Below are 15390 nucleotides of genomic sequence, written 5' to 3'. Positions count from 1 at the left end.
GAGAAATAACCATAGTCTGTTGTCAGGAAACTCCTAGTCTTATCTAGAGAGTCAAAAAGCTGATCCCCACCTGGAATTCTTTGGTTAAACCTTACTGGTTAGTGTTGGAACCATATACTTAGTCTACTAGCCTTTATTAAGCACCTACTATGTGCCAGGTGCTAGGGGCACAACAACAAAAATGGAACAATTATAGGGGACTGATTGTCCATGGTAAAGAGCAGATATTGAGACACACAGGACAGAAACTTCTCCCCTATCAGAAGACCAGAACTACAGTGTCCATAGGATGCTAGCTTCTCTATCACTAGTACTGACCTTGACCCAACTTCCTGAATAGGGCATATAATTTGTTGTTGTTCAACTGTTTCAGTCATGTTCTACTCTTCATGACCCCATTTGGGGTTTTCTTGGTAAAGATACTAAAGTTGTTTGCCATGTCCTTCTCTGACTCATTTTGCCAATGAGGAAACTGAGGCAAACAGGGTTAAGTGACTTGTCCAGGGTTGCACATCTAGTAAGTGTCTGAAGTCAGATTTGAACTGGGAAGATGAGTCTTCCTGACTCTAGGCCTGGCACTCTATCCACTGTGCCACTTAGCTGCCCATATTAAGCTAGGCTAAAAAAAACCCCAAAACAAAGTTCAGTCAGTCTATAAAGACTTGCAGAGAGGGGATATGAAGAAAGCTTATAAAATGAAGGCTCATCTTAGAATGAATACAGGCTTATTGATCAAATCCTGAAATACCAGAACACACACTTGAAAAAAAAAAAGAAAAGGAAGTATTTAACCTTAGACAACAGTAAATAGTTTACAACAGTAAATGTTTGGAACTTATTACCCTAAGAAGTAGTATAAGCTGAAATATAAAGGTCAAGAGGCATTTAAGCATATTTGTGGCTGACAGATGTATAGCAAATTTCTAAGAGAACTGGAGTGCTTTTACATCTCTAAGACCATATCTCCTACTTTGAAGTTGCTGGTGATCTTGTCAGAGATAGCATTCAGCCAGGCCACATTTCTGATCTAGAACGGTATCTCACATGGTTTTTTTTTGTTTGTTTTTGTTTTTTGTGGGACAATGAGGATTAAGTGACTTGCCCAGGGTCACACAGCTACTAAGTGTCAAGTGTCTGAGGCAGGATTTGAACTCAGGTCCTCCTGAATCCAGGGCCGGTGCTTTATCCACTGCACCACCCTAGCTGCCCCTCACATTTTTTTTTTAAAGTAAGCCTGGGGCAGCTAGCTAGGTGGCATAATGGATAAAGCACCGGCCCTGGATTCAGGAGGACCTGAGTTCAAATCTGGCCTCAGACACTTGGCACTTAGTAGCTGTATGACCCTGGGCAAGTCACTTAATCCTCATTGTCCCACAAAATAAAAGTAAGTCTATCCAGACTCTCCATATCCATTTATTGTACCCTAAGAAGCATCCCATGGCTGGTACTCACCGACATGAGAAGGCACTTGTTTTCCTTAATTGAGCCCATGCACCCCAGGAAGGCAACCACCATGATGATAGATCCCACGATGATGAGGACATTGCCCACAGTGAGTGAGGGAAGGCTGTAGAACAGGGCTCCAAAGCTATTTTTGATTAGGAAGTAAATCCCGAAGCCCAAAATTGTGCAGCCACAGACCTGAAACAAGCAAGACCAGGAATACACTTGAAGACAAGGGGATGACCACCAGTGTTCTTCTTAGGCCATCTCTTGGCTGGAGACCAAATTTACCCTTGTGCCCCCAAGGTACTGTTGCCACTAAGAATCTGCTTAGTGACTCCAAGGCCTCTCACATGCTAGAAGGGATGGAACATCAGAGAGAAAGGAGAGTTGAGAGGAACCATCTGTTTCTTAGGTGAAAGCTTTCACCCAACATCCTAGAAAGCAGGGCAGGCTTGATCCCCATAAAATCTTGCCCATTCTCAGTTACTGGCTATCCTTGAGCCTCAAGTTCCTCCTCCCTGAAGTATCCCCTACAATAAACATCCCTTAGACACCTTGATTCGGTGAAAACTTCCCACTTACCTCTTTCTGCTATGCAAATACTTTGAGAACCCCCAGTACTTCCAAAGTACCTTTCAAAGAAGAGAGTATGCTCAAGTGTCTCTGGGCTTTGATCACTGAATTTGACACAGTGAAACCTTCCAGGACAGGATGACCTACTTTCTCTATAATTCAGTTATTCATTCAAGGAGTCCAGAATGGTTCCTATCGAGGATTTCATCCCTGAGTCTGTGACTCTCAAGCCATGTCCCATTGTAGAAGTAGAGTAGCAAAAGCCAAGAAAAAGGGATTAATTCTCCAAGTCTTTTGAGATCATGGGGTGACCCAGTTATTAACACCTTTAATAATCTGGGGGTTACATTGTGGCATGGAGTGGGGAGAGCAGGGAATACTACTCTCTCTCATTCTCTGTTTCTCTCTTCATGGATTACTGGTATGCTGTGTGGTACAGTTAGAGCTATTTTTTTTCCAGGATGGTAAGAGAGGAATGAAGCAAAGAGGCACTGTACAAAAGGAAGCTGAGCCAGCTAATAATGCTTACCCAGAACAGTAGGTTGAAGAAAAATACCACATATTTCAGCACTTTCAAGCTATTCATGCCCATGCTGGGGTCGACTTGCCCTGGGGAAAAGAAGTTGGGAGGAAGAATCAATCAATCGATAAGCATTTGTTTTTATTTCTTTTTTTGCGGGGCAATGAGGATTAAGTGCCCAGGGTCACACAGCTAGTAAGTGTCAAGTGTATAAGGCTGGATTTGAACTCAGGTCCTCCTAAATCCAGGGCCAGTGCTTTATCCACTGTACTACCTAGCTTCCCCTCAATAAGCATTTATTACAGGCTTACTTTGTGCCAGGCACTGTCCTTGAACATACAGCCAAAACAAAAGGAAAGGCAGTCCTTACTCTAAAGAAGCTTACATTCTAAGAGGGGAAGACAACACATAAAAGGGAGCTGAAAAGGGAAAGGGAGTACCTGTGTTTTATGATGGTGGAATACATGAAGTGCATTGAGAATCAGAGAATAATAGGGTAGCAAGGAAATCTCAGAGGTTTAATTCTTACCCCAAAGCATAAATCCCATATATAATACCCTTAATGCTAGTAATAGGGGACTCACTACCTTCCAAGTCAGCCCATTGATTTTTGGACAATCCTAATATCAGACCCATCTTTTGGCAGGATGGGGTGGGGGGGGGAAAGTCCTAAAACCTATTTATGATTAGAAACTCAGTCTGATTATTTTTTTAAAGGCTGGGTCTCTCTATCTCATCTAGGTTACAAGTACAAGAGCTACTTAAGGGTTCAGTCCCACTGCTAATCAACATGAAAGCTTTGACCTGCACCATTTATAACCTAGGCTACTTTGACCCTCATTAGATAATCTGGTGGCATCACATAACTAGGGGCTGACCATGTTGTTGCTGAACTTAGTGTGACCAGCATAGCCTACTACAACTCAGAGTTTCCAAGCTCAAGCGAGATCAGCCAGTCTCAGCCTGACAGTTGGGTTTATGAGTAACTCTCACCAAGTCCAGCCAAACTGACTCTGTCACTTCTTCCCATGTTCTGCCTCCTTAGCCAAAGCAGAACAATTCTAATCCCCTTTCCACATGGAAATCCTTCATATAACTAAAGATACATTCTGTCTTCTCCTTACCAAGTCTTCTTTTCTCTAGGCTGTACGCCCATGTATCCTTTAGTTAGGAATACGGCAATAAGAATTACACTTAAAACAAAACCATGCCTCTGAATTTAGGTGCTTGGAGACTCATCTTACTGTCTTCATTTCAACAATACCAAATTGACCCTAATATGTGCTCAGCCCTGTGAATCAGTGTTTGCTATAGAACCACAAATTTGGGTGTCCCCATATTCACATGGGGGTAGTGGTGGAGAATGGAGAAATGTAGAGGGTAGACAAGGCTGGGAAGAAGGTGATAGGTTCCACCACCTAGTTCTTTAAAAGCCCTTAGGTACATATACATAAAACCAACCAACAAACCCTAACCCTTACCTTCTCATTAAAATGGATAAGATTGTCTCTGCCCTCCCAATTTTTAGCTACCCTTATCCTATCTGTTCTGTTTTGCTCTCAAGTTACCACAAACCTCCTGCTCTATTGTCATTCCCAGGTTTGCAGAGTTCCACAGGACTTCATGCTCCAAGATAGCAGTTTTATTTGCTCTAAAGAGTACTGACATAGATCCATGGATCTATCAGAAGACAGGTCATCCAGGAAAGGAAAGGGTCAGAGAAAGAAGCAATAAGTAGTGGTAGTTGGTTATTTATTTCTGAGTAGTTCCAAGGCAGTTTTTTTGTTAATGTTATATCAACAGTAGGGACACTGGCAATCTGCCTAGGACATATGTATTCACAATATCATGAAGAGCCTCCAAAGACCTGTCAAATCTGAGACCACAAACCATGTACGGTGAATGAATGATATTACTAGAATGAGAATGAATGATATTATGAGAAAGAACAGAGAAAGCATTTCTAGAGATTAAAAAGTAGCAGCTGTCAGAAAGAAGAGTAATGTGCAGAAGAAAAAATGTAAGAAAGAAGCTATTGGGATAGGCTAGGAACCTCTTCAGCATACAGTGAACTTTAATATTAGTATAGGGTTACTACCTAAGCCTTAATTATAGGCACAGAATTTGGAATCAGAAGACTGGGTTTGAATACCAGCTCTGCTGTTTACTATGTGACCTTAGATAAAACATTTAATTTCTCTGGCCCTCAATTTCCTCATCACTAAACTGAGGGGACTGGCCTAGAAGGTCCCAAATATCCCTTCCTGCTCTAAATGCCCTGATACTGTGATTATGATCCCCCAAATCAGCAGTAAACACTTAATTGCCCTGTTCTTTATGGGCTAGAGGAAGCCCTTATTTGAAAGCAACCTCCACAAAAAAGAAGCCTGGAGCATATAACAGAAATTAAGTATGCCATGTTTGGCCCTGAAGTTGAATTTCTACTGAACAATTTGACCACATTATGAGGTAATTGCTTTTGGCTGGACTGAGACAAAAGAAGGGGCAGGCTGGCAAGGTGCCTCCATGTATTTGTGGGAGCCATCTATCAGTATATAATATCTCCATTGGCACCAAAGGAACTGAATTGGACTTGGTGCTCACTGAATGTCCAGTAAAGCCGTACCAATTGTTTAATCATGAAGTGTCCATGGTGCTCAGAATTTCCAAGGTGGTAGGGGTTGCTAAAACGAAGTGAAACCAGAAACACATGGCCTCAAATTTATATGCGCACATGCATAAAATGTAGCTGACAAGCAAGGGGCATGAACGTTTCTAAGGTGAGCAGTAGGTTGATTAAACTTTATAGGTATCAGAAAATTGGTGAGAGAGACCTTATTGTTAGAATATGGCTCTGCAAGAATATATCCTATTCAAAAGGAACAGAATATCTTAAAAGGAAGAGGTGGTGAAGAAGTGATGCATATTAAAGAAAACATACTTATGGGGGCAGAGCCAAGATGTCAAAAAAAAGGCAGGGATTCACCAGAGCTCCCCCAAATTACTCCTCAAAACAACTTTAAATATCACCTCAAAAAAATTCTGGAATGGCAGAACCCACAAAAGGATGTGGTGCCACAATTTTCCAGACAAGACAACTTAGAAGGTCAGCAGGAAAGGTCTAACTCACTGAGGTCAGAGTGGAACACAGTTCAACACAGGCTGTACCAGATCAGATTGGGCCCCAGCAAACTAGCTGTAAGCCTTGGGGGTGAATGACTCAGTGGCAGCAGTGAAATCTTCCAGACTTCTTAGTCCACAGATGGTAAGAGGGTTGGACAACTGGTCAGAAAGAGATTACAAGAATCCCTTTTCTGGCACCAGGGGCAGGACTCTGTTACACTGTCCCTACTGGATCTGGGTCACAGTCTTGGGTCTCAGTCCCAGGGCAAGGAGGAACACTAGCACCCAAGAGCTTATGGCCACAGTGGAGCAGGGACCCTGGTTACAGTTGCAGGTTAGAAAAGAGTTCTTATGGTCTCTCACAGACCAGAGCACAGGCTAGAAGAGGAGTAAACATACCTCTCCCCAAATCATACCACCTTGAAAAACTGAAAACTTACAGGTCCCCCAAATTATCTTTGAAAATAGCTGCATAAAACATTGAAGCTTGAACAGTACCCTCTTGCCCTGGAAGAAGAGCCTCACTTTAGCATAAAGTTAAAAGGCAAGAAATAGGTTGAAAGGATGAGCAAACAAGAGAAAAAGATTCTGACTTGAGAAAGTTACTGTGTTGGGGCAGCTAGGTGGCGCAGTAGATAAAGCACTGGCTCTGGATTCAGGAGGAACTGAGTTCAAATCCGACCTGAGAGACTTAACATTTACTAGCTGTGTGACCCTGGGCAAGTCATTAACCCCAATTGCCTTACCCCCAAAAAAAAATAAAAGAAAAAGAAAAGAAATTCAGAAAGTTACTGTGTTGATGTGAAAGAGCAAAACAAAAAGTCAGAACAAGACAAGAGAGTCAAAACTACTACATCCAAAGCCTCAAAGAAAAATATTAATTGGTCTCAGGGTACAGAAAAGCTGAAAAGGGGTTTTAAAAGTCAAGTAAAAGAGGTAGAGGAAAATTTGGAAAGATAACTGAGACTAATGCAAGAAAATCATGAAAAAAGTCAACAGGTAGGTAAAGGAGGCACAAAAAATACTGAAGAACATACACCTTAATAAACAGAGTAGGCCAAATGGTAAAAGAGGCACAAAAAGCCAATGAAGAGAAGAATGCCTTGAAAAGCAGAATTGGCCAAGTGGAAAAAGAGATACAAAACTTCATTGATAAAAATAACTTAAAAACTATAATTGGCCAAATGGAAAAGGCAGTATAAAAGCTCAGTGAAGAAAATAATTACTTAAAAATTAGAATTGGGTAAATGGAAGGTCATTACCTTATGAGACATCAAGAAATAAGAAAACATACATAAGGAGATCTAGGAAGCAGAATGAAGAGAATTTAAGCTTAGTGGAAAGAGAAGCAAGAGAAACAAAAATACTGTCCTTTGTTGACTCAGAGGAAAGAGACATTTCAGTAAGAAATCACAAACCTGCTACAGAGGTATGGTCCAGTGATGGGCAATTTAAATTTTCTGGACAACTTGTGGAGCTCTATGCCAAAAACAAATAAGTGAATAGATTTTTGGCTGCCTTAAATAATTTCATTCCTTCAAAAGCTGTTGTTGTTTGTCCTTTGTTCTCAAAGAGGATCATGACATCATGGTGTCTTTCAAAAGTAGATAAATGGAGGAAGGGAAAAGCTATTGTAGAGTTAATTCTGACCAATAAAGAGGAACTGGTTATCGAAGCAGAAATTATGGCAACTTTGTGGGAAACTGACAGTTCCATCTTAGAAGTCATGATGGAAAAAAGAGAAACCTGTGCAAAGGTTGGTAGTAAATTTCAAAAAGTTCAGAGAAAGAATAGGTAGAATCTTATGGCAACCCAAGAGGCATGAAAAGTTTTTAAGTGTGAAATTCTGAGGATGCCAACAGAAACAATGCTATTTTAACATTTTTTGTCAGTGACTTATTTGTATAAAGGCATAAATGATATGCTTATCAAATTTTCAGGTGACACAAATCTGAGAGGAATGGTAAGCATATTGGACGACAGGATCCAAAAGGATTAATAGACTAGAACAGTAGAACAAATTGAATATTACGATAAAATTTAATGTGATTAAATATAAAGTTTTATACCTGGGTTCAAAAAATCAACTTCACAAATATAAAATGGGAGAGGGGTATCAAGACAGCAGTTCATCTGAAATCGAGCAGGGTTTTTCAGTGAACTAAAAACTCCAAATGAGTTAATAGTGTGATAATCAGGGGCAGCTAGGTGGCACAGTAGATAAAGTACCTGCCCTGGATTCAGGAGGACCTGAGTTCAAATTTGACCTCAGACACTTGACACTTACTCGCTGTGTGACCCTGGGCAAGTCACTTAACCCCAATTGCCTCACCAAAAAACAAACAAACAAAAAAGACCAGTGTGATAATCAGTGGACAAGAAAGCTAATTTGATCTTAGACTTCATTGAGGGGGACATAATATCCACAAATAAGGAAATGTGGTTATTGAGTCAGTCAGATCAATGAACAAACATCGGTTAAATGCTTTACTATGAGCAATGCCTGGTGCTGGGTGCTCAGGATACAAAGAAAAGCAAAAACACAGTCCCCACTTCTCAAGAAGTTCACATTCTAATGTGAAGGAGACAAATCATGCAAATTATTCTATCTGTATGAGATGTCTACAGCAGTGACTGCACTTTCATTTATTCCCCCTGAGTTGAAGTGGAGGAATCAGAACAGTTCTCGCCAATTCCAGGCTCTCTCCCCATCTCCTTGTCATTATAATCTAAGCAATGTCTCCTCATCTGCCATACTCAAACCATATTTATCACCCAGTGTTCTAGGAGCTCCTGTTAAATGACCAAGAATATTCTTCTTTCCTCACAGGGTTCAGTGCCTGACTCACAGTCTGTCTCCTCTTCCACTTCTGCTTAAGGGTCTTGAAAATACATGGCAATACTCCCTCATTTCACATGGTCTACTCCTCATGGTCTCTACCTCAGCCACACACAAAGACAATCATACCCTTGATCTTGCCATCACCTGAAAATGTACCACTTTTGTGTTCATAAATTCTCAAATTAACACATCTGATTCATTTCTCATTCCACCTTCCCCTCCACCTTAAAATGCCAAGCCCTGTTCTTTGTCCAATCCCATTACTTCTTTCTCAGGCCCTTGCCTCTGCATAAGCTGCTGTCTCTAACCTTCTCTAACTTGACTCCTTGGTGAACCAGGGATCAAGCCTCAGCCTTGGATGATTCCCACCGTCCACCATATTTGTTCCTATACATGTGCTGCTGAACAAACCGTGAAATCATGCTGACTGAATGTACTTCAGATTTCACCTGGGCCCTCACCATGGCAAGGTGATTCTTTTACACCTCCCTAATGGATCCACTATCCCACTCTCTACCCTACCTCTTCTAAATATCTTCAACCCTCCCCAAACTTTCCATGGTTCCCTTTCCATATACCCTCTCAGCTGAGAACCTTCATAGAAAAAACCAAGATTATTGACTAAGAGTTATTGGTAAGAACTTTCTTCTCCCTTCCTCTTCCCTTCACATCACCCTGATGCCTTTTACCACTGTCTCACATGAAGACAGAAGTGAAGCCATCACCTTACAAAGGCATGCACCAGTGATCCCATTCCATCTCATCTTCTCCAGCAGATTGTTTCCTCCATCATCCTCACTAGGTAACAATGCCTCTAATGACCACTCCAGTGTAGGCACTCACTTCCTCACACCTGGACTACTGTAGGAGGCAGCTGTCAGGTCTCCCTGCTGCAGTCCATCCCCCACTCAGCTGTCAAAGGAAAAGTGATCTTCCTAATCTGGCCATGCAATTCTTCCCCTATTGAGGACCCTCCAGTGGATCAAATATAAAGTCTTCTGTTTGTCATTCAAATCTCTTCCCTCCCTGCCCCCCCCACCTGACCTTTTAGTCTTTTTATGCCTGAGTCTCCTCTGTGTGACAGTGACGATGATCTCCTTGCTGTTTCTCAAATGAGACACTCCATCTCCTAACTATGCATTTTTTAATTTGTTTTTTGAGGCAATCAGGGTTATGTGACTTGCCCAGTGTCACACAGCTAGTAAGTGACTGAGGCCAGATTTGAACTCCTGACTCCATCGTTACTATGCATTTTTGCTGACTCTCCCCATTTCTGGAGTTCCCGCCAGTCCCAGCTAAAATCCCATTTTCTTCAAAAAGCCTTTCCTGATCCCTCTTAATGCTAGTGCCTTCCTTCTGTTGGTTATCTCCAGTTTATCTGGTATATATTTTGTTTCTACATAGTTGTTTGCCTGTTGTCTTCTTGTTAGACTGTGAGCTCCTTGAGGGCAAGGACTATCTTTTGCCTTTTCTGGTACCCGCAGTGCTTAGACACATAGTAGAAGCTCAATAAAAGCTTACTGACAGAATGACCATGCCCCTTTCTTTTCTCCATCCACCTCCTCTACTATCTCTTTGTCAGCCTCCCCACTGGTCACATGGGAGACTGTGCCTTGGAAGAACTTTCACCCCAGACCCCTGCCTCCCTTGAATGGTGACTTCCTCTCCTGGAATACTGTTTTATTAAAGCACCAGCCATGATTCACTTCATTCTCTTCTCATCAACTGCCTCCCTGTCCAGACTAGCACCACCCACCACCCTTTGCACACCAGAGTCATACCTTTTCCTTACTCTTCTAGCCCTGCTTTCCACTTCTGGAAATGTGACCCATGATCAAGTCAACTACGTTATTATTCTTGGATAAAGAATGTCAATCTAGTGCCCCATTCGTCACTCCCTGTCTCTGTAACTATCTAACCCAAAGTGCCTTACCCTTGGATACACCTGTAAGCCTTTGAGGGGAGGAGCTGTCATCACTTTGTATTTTTATGCCCAGCCCTTAGGATAGTACATAGTATAAATGCTTTTTGATTTGCTCTCCTACTCAAGATCTGCAGATTCCTCATTACCACTAGAATAAAATTCAAATGTCAAGAGTTTGGAATTTATGACTTCACAACCTGGCTCTCCGGGCTACCTTTCCAGACATTGCTCATCCCTTCCCAAACTCTTGTTTCCAGGTAAATTGATCTGATTGTTGTTCCCAGTATGTGACATCTCATTTCCAATCTCTTTAAGGGCACATGACAACCACCTTCAAGCATTTGAAGAATCATTATTTGTAAAGCTTTGTGTACACCTGAGCTATTACTACAATCACCTAGTCCTTGTGTCTATGTCTGGTGCTCCTCATTAGACTAGGAGTTCCCCAAAGGCAGGGACCTTGTCCTCTCTTCTGTTTCTCAAAGGCCCTAGTACAGGGGGGTGCACCTAGTGAGGGCTTGATAAATGTATTTTTGTTGATTGACTAATTATAGAGCAACAGCCAAACCACAACTGGCTGCCATTTCCTGTAACAGAAGGAGTAAGAAGGAGTGTTATACAAATTCAAAGCAAAGCTCCCCTTTTACCTTGCTAAACCAAGAAATAAACTGAAGGGAAGAAATGGGAGGGAAAGGAGCGGGCCTGGTCTTCCTTACCTTGGCACAAACTCTATCTCCCACTATAGGAAGACCTTCTTCTTAGAACCAAAGAATGGAACATGGAGCAGATAAATTGCAAAGGAGAAAAGGTGTCAAGCAAGGTCTGAATCCTGGGCCACTGACTGAGGAGGGCATACCTTGAGTGCAGGGTACTACAGGGGAATGTTCTATAGTCATGGAGTTGGCGCTGGAAGAGGGGGAGGAGACTCAAGACATCTGGCCAATGAATTAACCAGTTTAGATCTGGAAGAAGCCTTACAGGGGTCTAGTCCAGCCATTTTGATGAGGGCACTGAGACCTGGAGAGTTTAAGAGACTTGCCTAAAGTCTCGTAGGTAGTAAGGGACAGAACAGGGATTAAAAACCAAACCAAACCCTGGATGCTGTGATTCCAAATCCAATCACTATATTGACCTTTCCCCCCTTCTCTAATGTGGCTTCTGGCTTCAGAGGAGGGGCCATGAAGTGACTGACAGCTCTGTGAGCTTACCTGACAGGAATCCTTTCATTTGATACCAAGCTGGAACTGACTGTGATATGAGCATCACTCCATTTGACAGTTTGGCCCTCGACTCTCCCTAAACTACAATTTCAAGAGTTCACATTTGGTTCAGAAAATGAAAATGGTCCCAGTCAGTTAGTAGCCAAAATCCAGCTTTTATTCAATACTTTAGTTTCTTATTTGCTGTGCATTCCTTTCTTTAACTGCAGAACTACCCTCAATGGAACCTTTGGATAAAGCATATCCCATAAATCCTGTCTATTCTGTTCGTTTTTAAAAGTTTATCCATTCACACACATTTCCTGAGCTTCCACCCTAACACTGTCTAGATTGAGGACACAGTCTCTGTAATTTCCCCCTTCCCTAATCTCTCCACAGTTATTGAGGTTTGCTCCTGAATCCACCAAGTAGTTTTTGACTTTGTACCTTCAACCCTTCTCTACCTGCACTTGGAATAATCAGATTGGATCTTTGTAGGTTCTTTACCTAAAAGAAAAGGCAAATTTGCAACAAGACAGAACCCAGAAGGAAGGAGACCTGTTTGTTAAAGGAGCGTAATACTCTCCTTTAGTGCGTGCTCATAACTAACTGTAGTTATCAGTTTGGGAGCATGAGATAGAAATGATTTTAACATGCATTTGTTTCCATGGCTCATAGATTCTAGATTCCACTGGTGTCAATAATCCTTCTGTGGACAATAGAACATAACCACACTAAAGCTTATTAGATGGCCTTCATGACTTAGCACGTAGGCCTAGAAACCATCACCCTGTGGCCAAACTTCTGGCAATGAGCCTCTTTGAAAGCTGCTAGGCAGTCCCTCATTTGATAGACACACAGATACTTCATCCCTGAGCCCATATTTCTAGCTTGGTATGGCTGCCACAGCTTTCTCTCAGCTGGAATAGCCTTAGAGAATATGGTGATAATACATTGTGCCTCAATGAGGCATTACCTAGAGAAAGCCAGATAGCAAAGCAGATTGAGTGCTGGACGGGGTCAGAAAGGTTTAACTTAAAATCCTGTCTCAGGCACTCACTAGCTGCATGGCCCTGGGCAAGCAGCCTCTGCCTGCCTCAGTTTATTCATCTGTAAAATAGCATCTACCTTACAGGGTTGTTGTAAGGATAAATGAGGTAATATTTGTAGTGTCATATAAATGCTAATTATTATTAGGAAAATTTTAGTGGAGGTTTAATCTGTAATTTTAAAAATTATTAGTTAATTGATTTGTTTTCTACATTAAAAAAATATACAAATCTATAATTTCATCAGTTAGTGGAACTCCCTGTATGGCAATACCCTTCACCAATGGAGGTGTCAACCTATGTAATGGCTACAGACTGAATTCTCAGAGGCACTGAAAGATTAAGTGACTTGCATATCATACAGCTAAAATGTGTCAGAAATGGGACCTAAATCTAGGTCTTCCTGACTCCAAGATTGTGTTTCCCTCCATCCCTTGAAATCTGTCTGAAATGAGAGCTTAACAGTCAAAGGATATGCCAAGAGTCTTACAACCAGTAGTAAGTGTCCAGGTCTATCTCATCACGCAGCTAAAACAGCAATACTTTGAGCCACGATAAAGTTTATGAATTTCAGTCACCAGCACCCTAAACACCCTACACACACCCTGTCTAGTTCCCGAGAACCTGAGGGCGCCTCAGTTTAGATGTGCCTTATAGGAACTCTCTAGACCTGGTTAAAAAAAAAATCTTGCTTTTGCTGGTCTGTCTGAACTCTCTCTACAAGTCACAGTTTTTGGCTTCTGAAAGATTTCTGAAATCACAGGAGAAAACAGGAGCTTCATTTATCACCAATCTTCCTCAAATCTTTCCACTCTCTCCTCTCACATTCAGGATAATGGAGTCTCTCAAAGTTGGGAAGTGTGGGGACTCTCCTTGCCCTGTTTTCTGGCACACTCCAATTCTGGGGACAAGACTAAGAAAGAAACCTCATGAAATTGTCAACATGCAGCGCAGACCCTGGAACGTGACATTGTCCCTTAATTGGAACATCAGCTCAAGGGAACCTGGTTAATTCTAAGTCCATTTGGGCGGGACTCTCGAGTTTGACTACTGGGGACTTACTGTACCTTCATTTCCTTCTCTGAATATCTCTGAGTCAGAATGTCTAAGGGGTTTTGAAGATATGGTAAATAAATAGTACCTTGAAGCCTAAGATGAGTTCCCCTTAATTTAAAGAAAGAAAAAATTATGGTCTTGGCCTCATGATAGGATTGATTGTAAGCTAGGACAAAAAAAGCTAAGACAAAAGGATAAATCTTACCGTTTCTGGGCAACTTCTGTCTTGGGTGTTCTTCAGACAGAGCTCAGTGCCCCTTCCCTGGGGTGGAGGCTGGGGCACGATGATGCTGATTTCCGATGTTGTTAGTGCAAAAAGGGAAGTGAGGCCCTTCACAGAATTTATCATGCTGTTGTGATGACAGGAAGTTGAGGCCAGAAAGGAGGGGAAGTTACTTTGAATCCACCCACCCTTGGCCATGGAGAGAGTGACATTTCATTGTGTCCTTTGAAAATTTTTTTCTGGAAGTCTTCTCCTCCTTCACACACACACACACACACACACACACACACTGCTATAGGGGGTCCCTCTTCCATTACTGGGCCACTATTCAGGCTCATGCTGGTTTCAGGGTGTGAGAGACCTGAGATTTGGGTTCAGGGGAATCTCTTGAATTTGGCACAGTCACTTATCAGTGTGACCCTGAGAAAATTGTGCAGCAGTCACAGAGATATTGTAGGAAAAATGCTTGAATAAGTATTTATTAAACACATCTAGCATGCACTGTGATGAGCGCTTTACAAATATGGTCTCATTTGATTCTTATAACAACCTGGGAGATAGATGCTATTATTATCCCCATTTTACAACTGAGGAAACTAAGGAAGACAGACATTAAGTGACTTACCTAGAATCACACAGCTGAGAAGTGTCTAAGGTTGGATTTCAACTGAGGTCTTCCTTACTCCAGGCCCAGAGCTCTATCCATTGTGCTATCTATACAAAATCACCTTAAAAATGTATTACAATGACATTTTTTATCTCTGAACTCCAAGGACCAAATTGTTACTTGAGCACATTCATCACAGTTTCAGGGGTTTTTTTTGTTAGTCCTTAATTTTTTGAAGAGGACCAATGACATCATGAGGGTACTGTCTTGACTTGCCCATGAATTGGATTTATGTGAGGCAGAGTTTGTACAAAGTTGTCAGTACCACTCTCTCTTTCAGAGACATTGAAGTCCAGGGGCAGGACAAAAGTCAAGATATATCTCAGATTTGAGAAAAGAGGGAAAAGCCACTCAGCACACTCAGAGTCACTGCTCTCTCCCCTACCAGGACTCTCTGTCTCTACCAGGCAAATGACTGATCTTCATCAGCTGTATGAAACAAAACTGTGGTTTAGAGTACCGAGTACTAAAGCTGCACAATCAGAAAGGCCTAGGTTCAAATCTTGCCTCAGCCAGTTGTATGATACCTGACACAGTACTTGACTTTAAGCAGGGGTATGCCAAGCTGGCACAAATGCCCCGTAATTGGGCTGACCTTCCCAGAATCTCCCCAATTGGGAAAGGCTTCTGAGAGATCTCCAATTCCTAGGGCTCTGTAGCTAGCCATCTATCTTGCCCTAAATTCTCTCTTCCCCAAAGCCAGAAATTAGAACCATTCCTTCGAGTTAAGGCAGTGAAGGCCCCTATGAAAATACAAACCTACTGACA

General features: G+C 41.9%; 1 protein-coding gene across 1 annotated transcript in view; it reads right to left on the bottom strand.

Annotated features, from left to right (window-relative positions):
* CD53 (CD53 molecule) overlaps positions 1-14038 on the bottom strand; it is a 23185-nt gene extending 9147 nt beyond the window's left edge. The window contains exons 1-3 of the mRNA XM_044003822.1: positions 13938-14038; positions 2549-2628; positions 1453-1641 (exon numbers count right to left, since the gene is read on the bottom strand). Of these exons, the coding sequence (XP_043859757.1) occupies positions 1453-1641; positions 2549-2611 (252 nt within the window). The 5' untranslated portion in view covers positions 2612-2628; positions 13938-14038. The remainder of the gene's footprint in view (positions 1-1452; positions 1642-2548; positions 2629-13937) is intronic.
* Between the last annotated feature and the right edge of the window lie 1352 nt (positions 14039-15390).

This window comes from Dromiciops gliroides, chromosome 4 (genome assembly GCF_019393635.1).
Source record: "Dromiciops gliroides isolate mDroGli1 chromosome 4, mDroGli1.pri, whole genome shotgun sequence".
In the NCBI taxonomy this organism is placed as follows: Eukaryota; Metazoa; Chordata; class Mammalia; order Microbiotheria; family Microbiotheriidae; genus Dromiciops; species Dromiciops gliroides.
Note: the sequence above shows the minus strand (reverse complement) of the source record. Positions and strands in the feature narration are given on the sequence as shown.